At 34.4% G+C, this 10,843-nt stretch overlaps 1 protein-coding gene across 1 annotated transcript; it reads left to right on the top strand.

The window, feature by feature from the left end:
• Nucleotides 1-1,409: 1,409 nt before the first annotated feature.
• On the top strand, nt 1,410-3,197 carry LOC122031921 (NAC domain-containing protein 21/22-like). Its single transcript, XM_042591152.1, has 2 exons — nt 1,410-1,805; nt 2,330-3,197. Exons 1-2 carry the CDS (start codon nt 1,622-1,624, stop codon nt 3,022-3,024), a joined length of 879 nt encoding a protein of 292 aa, XP_042447086.1. The 5' UTR covers nt 1,410-1,621; the 3' UTR covers nt 3,025-3,197.
• Nucleotides 3,198-10,843: the final 7,646 nt, after the last annotated feature.

Here is a 10,843-nt window from a genome sequence, read left to right as displayed (position 1 = left end):
GTCGAGGCTGTTCAAGAGGTTCCAGTCGCTAGTCCCCCACCACTCCGCGTTGCGACGAGTTCACACATTTTGGCTTATGTTATTTTCTATGTTATTTAGACTGGTATCTTTTGGCACTTGGATCTTGTACGATCTCTTATTATCAAAGGGTTTTCGTTTGGATATATGCTGGTGATTTGTGTTTTATAGGTGTAGTTGAGTAGGATATCGGATTTGAGTTTTATGGGTGTAGTTGAGTAAGATTTTAGAGATGGTTTTGCTTATCGTTGCATTAGTTTAGTTTCACTATTAAACTGCGTGGGTGTTTGCTTATATTTGTACTGTTATATACTATTATTGTTCCGACAGTGTTGGCCGAGATATATGTGGCCCTGAGGGCATTGTAGGAAGTTTCATATTGTCACCCGTACAGGGGAGATGCTGCCGAAATTTTTTTTGGCAGGGACTACCTGAGGCGTGACATACATGGTTTATGTGACTAGTTAACTTTTAAGGATTGACTTGGATGAGTTGGAGATGTTAGACTTTGAGGAGATGAAGGGGCACCTCTTTCCCTTCATTTTCTTCATTAATGCGTTGGTTTGAGGTGAGGAAGGAACACTCCTACCTCTTTATGTTCCTCAATCCCCTTATAAAATGACGTCCAAGCCAAAGATCAAAGGTGTGGGCAAAGGTGCAAGGAGAACATCCAATAAAGAATGATTTGATTTGTGGAAAATCTGAGGAGGTCGTACACAGTGATCTTTTCAATGACAGTAACAACATCTTCACCAGCGTCTTTTTCGATCTTCTTCTTCGAGCATCACTGTGAGTTATTCATTTTGTACGAATACTTTTTATACGTAGTAATAAATTTTCCTTTTAAAAAGGGGGAGTCAACTTTTTTTTTTTTTGACTAAAATTAAAAAGAATTTTTAGAGCTCAAAATATGTTTTTTTTGAGGTTGAAAATATTTTTCAGAGTTCAAAATATTTCTTTTCCGAGTTCAAAATATTTTTGATATTAAAATAGAAAATTTAAACTCTAAATTTAAATTATTTTTCAAAAGAAAAAAAAAAATTCGTTTTAAAGGGGAGTTTGATATTGATCTCTATGGAGCCACGATAGCATGCACGAGCCGAAAATACAATTCATATTTTACTATGATGAGATAGAGTCAGACTCGTCCCCAGATTTCTATTTTCTTTGGAAATCTTTGATTTGAATGTTGTTGTCGAACTGCAATCCTCGCACGAACATAATTTGTCAACCATTCCATCCTCCAAACTTTTGCGTCCCTCAATCTAATTCTCTATTAAATCCATAATTAACACATTAAATCAAACAGCTACAGTTCGTCTATCACATGGTTGGTCAGATTTTTCAAACACTGCTCACTCATCACATTTGGCAGCTCAATGGCCTCAACTATATTCGATACTCACCTAAGACAAACCTGTCCACACTTCTCTCCTCCTCAAACCTCGATCCCCAATCCTCTCTCTCTCCAGTTGACTTCGACCATCCTCTATTAATACGCCTGGTCGTTGCATGACATCGTCTTCTCTTCTCAAGAGAACTACTCCATCCTCTACCTCTTCGTCTTCTATCCCCCTTTCTTGCTCACATCAAGACCAGCGCCATGAGCAACTTCCTGAGCATGGCAGAGCACCAGCTGCCGCCAGGCTTCCGCTTCCACCCGCGAGACGAAGAGCTCGTCTGCGATTACCTCCAACCCAAGCTCATGGCAGGTAGCACCTCTTCCTACTTCCCCATCATCATCATCGACGTCGACCTCAACAAGTGTGAGCCATGGGACCTTCCAGGTATTTACATCTTAATTATAATTTTTCTACTGCAATTTTGATGCCATCCCCCTCGACAATGCAATTTCCTCTTTTTGATTCTACAGTCTCGTTATTTCTTTACTTTGCATTTTTTTAAAGATAATTTTTTTACCTCCAAGAAAACCAAAAATTGAATTTTATGTGTTTAAATTCATGTCAATTTGGAGAATAATTATCTCTGCATGTCTTCAGCTATTCTAGTCGGACTTTTCTTCTCCTATGTACAACCAAATTAAAACAAGCCATCAAATACGAGAGTTTCAATATCGTACAACTCTTTCCACATCCCAGCTCAATTATTAATTGATTTAATTATATTTATTTATTTATATTTTTACAAGTAATATCATCTTATTTACTACCCACAACAAAACTCCTTCGCAATCTTTTTGGAGCATTGATCTTTAAATATCCAATTGTCATGTCATCGATCGATGTTTTAAGAATTATTGAATCAACTTAATTGTATTGATAATTAACATATACTTTGGTCCTTGGAGCAGACATGGCATGTGTTGGGGGCAAGGAGTGGTACTTTTTCAGCCTTCGCGACCGGAAGTATGCTACTGGACACCGGACGAACCGAGCAACCCAATCGGGATATTGGAAGGCAACAGGAAAGGACCGTCTAGTGAAGAGAAAGGAAGTCTTGGTAGGTATGAGAAAGACGTTAGTGTTCTACAAAGGAAGAGCCCCCAAGGGACGAAAGACTGACTGGGTCATGCATGAGTTCCGCATGGAATCTGAGTTAGACTCTGATTCGTCTTTCGGTCCACCAAAACTGTTCGACTCAAAGCAGGAAGACTGGGTCTTGTGCAGAGTGTTCAGCAAGAGCAAAAGAGATACCTCCAAACCAACCATTGAGACTTCTAGCTATCATGACATATCTCTGCCTCCTCTGATGGAATCCTTCATCGCCATGGACCCATCGAGCTCCGAGGAGAATGAGCAAGTGCCCTGCTTCTCCCATCTCATGCCAGCGAGGACGACAAACTCGATTAGCCCCCAAGATGTTTCAGCCACTCCTTTGTCTCAGACTGCAATATCTGAACATGCAGATGGGATGAAGCTCGTGTCGAATCACTTCACCAAAATGGAGGTCAACTCGGAAAGGGATTTCCCTCCTGATCTGCCTCAAGGAAACTTGGAGAGCTACTTGTCTGACTATTGCTTGTCTCAAGTGTGGAACACTTTTTAATTGGAACTGCAGCGCAATTATGAATTCAATTAGGAACCAATTTGTGCATGACCTTGCACAACCTGTAGACACATGCTAGTAATTGTTTGACAGAACTTTAAAATGTATATAGTTGTTTCCTAATTGAAGAATGAAAAGGTGTGCTATATATACTGTTTACGAGCATGAGTTCAATTACTAATATCATCAATATATATAGTGCTTACACTTTTCTCCGTTCGTTCTCATAATGCAACCACTGCATAATTAAGTAAGAAACTGATTGATGTTAAGCTGGAGGAAAATGTCTTAAGGCATCGCAAACAAAGTCTTCCATGTTAGGTGATGTGCCCAACAATTCAATACCTAAATGATATAATTACCTGTTATTTGAGGGGCAATGCGACTGCCAACCGAGGAGTTTAAAATTATAACTGATCTATATCACGAGGATTAACAAATAGTTCTAGGTCACCTACCACCTTTGGCAGGCCATTTAGTCCAAATTTTATAGGGAAGAATTTGAAAACATTTTTCTAAAAAAAGCATCAAATGGCAGATATCTTGTTCTTTGGCCAACATGTACATGCAAACTGATCGCATCTTAGACGTTGGTATACTCATGCCGATGATAATGTATATTTCTTTATCACTTTCCCTTCTCTTCCCCTCTCCCTCATACTTTTCCACCAATGTAAACTCTGTAGCAAGAAAAAATATAATTGGTAAGGGAGTGAGCATCTCTCCTACCATAGATATGTAGATAAGTTAGTTAGTACAACAACCCGATCCAGGAGATCTTTCGAAATTCAACATGGCTGATCAAAGAAGTGATGCAGGATTCGTTAGATTTTTGTATATATTTTTAGTAGATTATTTTTGTTCTAATTTTTGGAGTTTTTTTTTTTTTTGTATTTTTGGTATTTTTGATAATTTATCTCTTATATATTTTTAGATTTTAAATCTGTTTAAGGATTTTAGGATTGTGAGTTTATTAAGAATTTTTTTCTTTCTATTAGGATTTTTTCTTTCTTTGCATTTTAAAGTTTTGGATATCTATGTGACGCCAGATGGAATAATGATTATCCCGCAGGCTATTGAATCTATTGATTTGCGCAAGAATACCAGAAGAAATCTTCTACAACCTACTGATTTAAAGAGGAATACCGGAAAATAGAAAAATAAAATATACTGTTAAAAAATTATTAATAAAAAAACTTTTTCTAACGTCAATTAACAAGACAGTTATATAGGCCTAAAACCCTAACTAGTAAAACATAGAAATGACCACAAATAGCCTAAATACCAAAAAACTAAAAAATACTAAAAATATTAATTTATTAAAAAAATATAAAAAAGATCCAACAAATCCTCTTTTACCGATCGCCCAGGGTTGAAAAACTCATCTTTGAATTCGGAATAGTATTAGATGATAGTTCAGGAGGAAGATCATCTGACATCAATGTCTGTCTATCTTCAAGTGATCACTACAAAAAAAATTATTTTTTGAGACAAATTTGGCGACATATTTTTTTTAAAAAAATTATTGCAAAAATATTTTGCGACGAAATCTGTGATGAATATTTTTTGTCACAGAAAACTCGTCCCTAAATATTTGTAACGAAAAATTGAAATTTATTACAAATTTTGCGACAGAAATAAAATTCATCGCTACATTCTTGCAAATATTGCAAAATTTTAAAATGAATTTTCAAACGAATTTTAATATTTGTTGTTGATTTAGCGATGAAAATAAGACTTCGTCATAAAATTTACGACAAATTCTTATTTTCGTAGTAAAGTTATTTGGAAGATCATAAAATTTAGAAATTGAATTGGTAATGAATTTTCATTTTTTGCAATGAATTTTTAGATTCGTCGCAGAAACTGTGATGAATATAAAAATTCATTACAAATTCTACGACAACTTGTCAGATTCGTCACAGAATCTGCTACGAATCTAGAAATTTGTTACAAAATCTGCGATGAATATCTAGATTCGTCGCAAATTCTGCGACAAATATTCAGATTTGTCGCAGATTTTTGCAACGAATCTAGAAATTTGTTGCAAAATTTTACGGCAAATCTGAAAATTCGTCATAGAATATATAGTATTTTTTCGGTCATTATAATAGTTTTATGATGAAAATAATTTTGTTGCAAATTTTGTCACCGATTTTGCGACGAATATGAAAATTCGTTGTAAAATCTATGAAAATTTTCAAAATTTGTCGCAGATTCTGCAATGAATTTTCATATTCGCCGCAAAATCTGCTACGAATATGAAAATTCCTTGCAGAATCTTGTAAGATTTTTTGGTACATTAGGATAGTTTTACAACGGAAAAAAAGTTTGTCTCCATATTTATCGCAAAACTACGATGAATATTCAAAGTCGTTGCAGATTTTGCAATGAATATGATAATTCATCATAGAATTTGTGACGAATATGAAAATTTGTCGCAGAATCTAACACTACTTTTTTCGCCATAAAATTTATCGTAAAACATAATAAAACTATCCAGAATTATGTAAATTCTGTATATAACATAGTTATACAAAAATATCTATTGAATTCGTACACATCGTATCTAACACATCATATCTAACAATCAAACTATACATAAACCAAATCACAATTTATATACATCAAATCCAAATATCACAAAATATCCATAAAATCCAAACATTTCATACATCAAAATGCAAACATCATCTAATATCTTTACAATCCAAACATATCATACATCAAAATACAAGCATCACAAAATATCTAATATTCATACAAATCCAAATATCATAAGAAGTTCTAAACCATCCATACATCAAAAAATTTCCAAACATCACTAAATCTTCTCCATCTTCTTCTTATATCCTTATTTTCTTGTATCAAAGTAAAAATTCAAATAATATCAATGATTACAATAAAGAAATTACTATATATGAACACACACAAAAATTTTACTTACACCGTCATTGATTTTCATTGTGTACCAATCCTGTTTCAAAAAAATTGACAGTATTAGCAAAAAAAAGGAAACGTTTACAATCAAATAACTAATATTCAAAAATACTAATTATGAGATAAATAAAATTCATACAAGCGATTCATCACCACCATCATCGCCATCACCACCAATATCACCAAAATCGGAAGGAGTATAACTTAACTAAAGATGTCTCATAATTAAATCTTGTTGTTTGCGCATAGCTCTCATTTCTTCCTAGCTAGCTCTCATTTCTACATCTCTAGCTCTTCTTCCTTCATCTCTTTTTAATATTATGCCCTTTAAATGTGAAACCTCTTCGGTCAATGAATTGATATGAGTCGTGACTATTATTAGGGTGGAAAAGGGTTTATGGAAAACTCTATGATTTTTCTTCAAAAACTAATTCCCAATATCCTTCTCCCTTTCTATCATCCATTAGCCTCCAACCATTAATCTAAATTATTACCAACAGATGACTCAGTTTTCTCACTAGCACAGGAACTTCTATGTGTTATCTCGAGCTCATCGTATTTGTCTTGTATTGTAATGATAAAATTAAAAAAAAATTATTGTAACAGTAACTTAGAAACACATATATTTTTAATTAATTCAAACATTTATTGCTTTTACTCTAGTCCTACTCCAAGACTTTTCCTTTTTTGTAAAAGTTTTGGTGAAAGTTTATATGAATGAAGGTTGCTTTCCCATATCTTTGGTATAAAAAAATGGATTAGAAATAATAAAATAGTCATAGATTAAAAAATTATTGAGAGAGTTAAAAATTAGTAGAAGAGTTAAATATTTACCATTCTATGTCTATCCCCATCGATATTAATTGACCCTCCCGTATGCGTTGCAAATGAGACTTCAAAATTATAAGATTGATTTATTCTATTCTGTTGACTCCTTTGTTTATTTTCCTTAGTTGCCCAAAAATTGCTGATCTTAGTCTAATTATCCTCTATGATACAAAGTGACTTTTTATCCCTTTGTTTAGCATGATTGAGAGTATGGCTAATGTGATCGTCACATTTTTTTCTTGAAAATCTTCTTAACTTCCAATTCATAGGCAGCGCCCCAATTATACGTTTGCTGAATAGAAAATAAAACAATTGAGTATATATATTTAATTTTATTTTAGATATAAAATGAATCATTTATACCTTAAACATGCTCCACCATAACTCTTTCATTGATGATGGAGTACTTGAATAAGACATTGAATCTCCCATCCAAAAATTATTCATGATTTGATTAATTTCATGAATAAAACGTACCAAATTTTTGAACCTATGGTGAATGATGAATATAGATACAATAGTAACAAGAAAAGTCTAAAAATATATAAGATAGGGGTAATCATATTTTTAAGATCCCTAAACTAGCAATTATAATTGACCATATCTTGTAACTACTACAATCCAATATAGTCCAATGGTTAAATAGTCCAATTATTTAATATATTAAACATATGAAGAGTATCATTGCTAATTAAAGATTGTTCAGAGTTTTTCATAAACGAGAGAATAAATAATGATCATATACTAATCTAATGGTCTAATTGATAAAAAAAGGTACCACATCAAACCACTCTTAGAGCTTTTCATTATTGAGAATAAAGATGCCAAGTTAAAAATAAAGTAGCACATCAAAATATTTTCAGAGTTTATCATAAAATGGGAGGATGATTAAAGATAAAATTATGTAATCTCATGATATAGTTGAAAATAAAGCAACTCAATTATACTATTAGAGCATGGAATAGAATAAAGTAACTAATTTATACATATCAGAACTTAATTATTAAAATTAAATAAACTTGATAAAAATTGACAATTAAAGTGATCAAACCAAGTTTTAATCCTACTTTACAATAATACTTATAAAATATAGAATAAAAAAAATTAAAATATTAATTTTATACTTATGAATCTCCCAAAGGGACTACAAATACTCGAACATCTTGGACCTCAGAAAATGAGTATCTGGTAGGAACTAGATCTGCCAAATTGTGCAGTGAAGGTATTAACGAAGGAGAATGTGATGGTCCTGCATGTACTGGTGAAGGCGAATGTGATGGTCCTACATGTACTGGCTTAAGGGAATGTGATGGTCCTGCTTGTAGTAGCAAAGGTGAATGTGATGGTCCTACAGGTTGATCAGGGATGGGCGTAGGTACACTGCTAGGTATTGTCTAGCCATGTGAACTCCCTCTACGCCCACCTCATTTAAAGATGCTTTAAAAATTCAAAAATAGGATAAAGTTAAAAATATAATGATGCATAATAAATAACATAAAAAAAATTTACCATATTTGTTAAGAGAGAGTGTGTGAGATTCCTGCGATTATAGATATCTTCTGTAATGACCTATAATATATAGAAAGAAATACAGAGCATTAATAAATAATATATACAAGTTTACGAATAAATTATTAGATAAACAAACAATTGAGCTATGATTGTTCTAAAGTTATAGATTAAAACAAAATTTACTCAAAACTAAAAAAGTAGTACCTTATATGAAAATTAAAGATCATAATTATTTTATATTAAGATAACAAAACTTACCTATCATTAACAATCAAAGTCCTCATTATCATTGCCATCCTCATCCATGTCATCATCATCTTGCTCCTCCTCCTCTTCCTCTTCCTCCTCCTCCTCCACATCATCATCAATTTCTTTTGCATCCATGTTTATCACTACTCCGCTAGGATCTTGTAATGTTGGAATAATATATTCCTCAGTCTGAAATGTATTCACAACTTTCTCTTGCTAATATGCAATGTCTTCCCAATATGCTTCAATTTTTTTTGTGCTTTCATTTTACAAACAACCCACCAATCAATTTTGTCACGTTTCAAAATATGATATAAAGTATAAAATACTTGAATTGCTTGTTATGCCAACACAAATGGTTCATATTTCTTATATAATCTCTTATGATTTATTTCAACCAAATTATACCGTGGATGCACCTTCATCCCTCTGATAGGGTCAAACCAACGACACATAAATACTATAGCTCACATTTCTGACCCAAGATATTCTATCTATATAATTTCATCCAGCAAACTATAAAAATCATTGCTTGTACCTTCATCATTGGATCACTGAACACAAACCCCACTATTCATTGTACTCTTCCCCATCCCATATTCTTGAGTATAAAAATTATAACCATTTATAAAATAAGATGGCCAAGTGCATACCAATGCTTTTGAACCCCATGAAAGATGGAATAACATTTCTTTTTCAAGGTGAGCTCGATTATTAACGTCAAATACGGTAATTGTTAAAAGTTTACATATGTATTAACTAAATTTAAAATGTTTACTTACATATGATTTGAACCATGATATAAATTCTTCTTGACACAAGCGATAAAACTTGTAAAACGAAAAAATGATGAATAATGATAAGGGAATTTTTTGGAATTTTTAGAAATTTTTCTGAAATTTTTCGGAGATCGTATGGACGAGTTTATGGAGACAAAATTAGGCACCGAGAAAGCCTGTTTGGGTTACCCCATTTAAATGAGGAAATGTTTGATTTTCCTTTTTAATTTTCTTTCTTTTTCCTTATTTCTTCTCCATCGTCGTTTCTTCCCCAAACCCGCGTCTCCTCTCCCGATTTCCCCCGACGCCGTGCCCTAACTACCCTTCTCAACCGGCGCCGCAACACCGCCTTCTCCCTCGTGTACAAGGTGATAGGCTAAGGAGTCCGAGCCTTTGCCGATTCTCCACTCTTTGTGCTCGTGCCCTAGCGCCGACAGTTCAGTCCTCTTCTCGGTCGCGCCTTCTCCACCCGACGGCGTCGCCACCCGTAGTGCCGCCGGCCTCCTCCAAGCCATGCCCTAGCGTGGATCCACTGCTCCTCTTCCAATCCGGAACCATGCTCTAGATGTTTGCCACCAGCCGCCTCCTCTGTGTTCATGCCCTAGCCAGCCAGCCGCCGATCACTAGCCATTGGACGCCGGAGCTTTCCCCTTTTCCCTTGGATTTCTCTCCTTTGTCTCAGCTAGAATTTCCCTCTACCCTAGCTCTCGGTCCACTACCGACGAGTGCTGGTCATCCCGATCCTAGGTGCCACCACTACATGAGTTGGGTTTCAATCAGGGGCAAAGGTCAGTGCTCTAGGTGGTTCTTCACTGTGGTCCTATCCTTGTTGTTATCGTGCTCTAGCTATGATTCGTCTAAGATTGTTGCTAATTTAGGGATATTGATTTGGTGGACAGCAGCCGTTGGAGTTCATACGAGGGAATATGGATCGGGACTGATTATTGGAGATTGTTTGATCATGGTAACTCCGGTCTTGGATCAGTGGTGGTTTATCCCAATATGGGTAAGTTTTGAATTTGATTCATTTCTGTGTTGGATTGATTAACTAGTTGATGAGGAGATATGGGTCTGGAATGAGAATTTGAGTTGATTAAGTCATAATTATTTTGATTTGGATTGGTATCAGTTTCGAATTTGATTAATTAGTTGATACGAGATGAGATTTGATTTTATTTCCTGTTGAGGTTTGGTTCACTAGTGATTGGTTGATTTAGAGGAATACATGGTTGTATCGAAAACATTAGATTAATAATTGTGATTAATAGTCATGGGTTGGATTCGTACAGTTCCTTGTTGGCAGAATTGAATATATTGTAATTAAGGATTCATGGGTAAGTGTTGTGGAAGCTAATCATTTATTGAGGATAATAATGATCAGTTTGAATAGGGTTATTTTTCCTGAGGGTTTGGATCTTTAGGTCTGGCCACTTGTTGCTTATCTGTTAGCTAAATTGTATAATATATGATTTGTAGGACTTGGATTCGAGACGAGTGTCTCGACGTGGGAT

This window comes from Zingiber officinale, chromosome 11A (assembly GCF_018446385.1).
Source record: "Zingiber officinale cultivar Zhangliang chromosome 11A, Zo_v1.1, whole genome shotgun sequence".
In the NCBI taxonomy this organism is placed as follows: Eukaryota; Viridiplantae; Streptophyta; class Magnoliopsida; order Zingiberales; family Zingiberaceae; genus Zingiber; species Zingiber officinale.
Note: the sequence above shows the minus strand (reverse complement) of the source record. Positions and strands in the feature narration are given on the sequence as shown.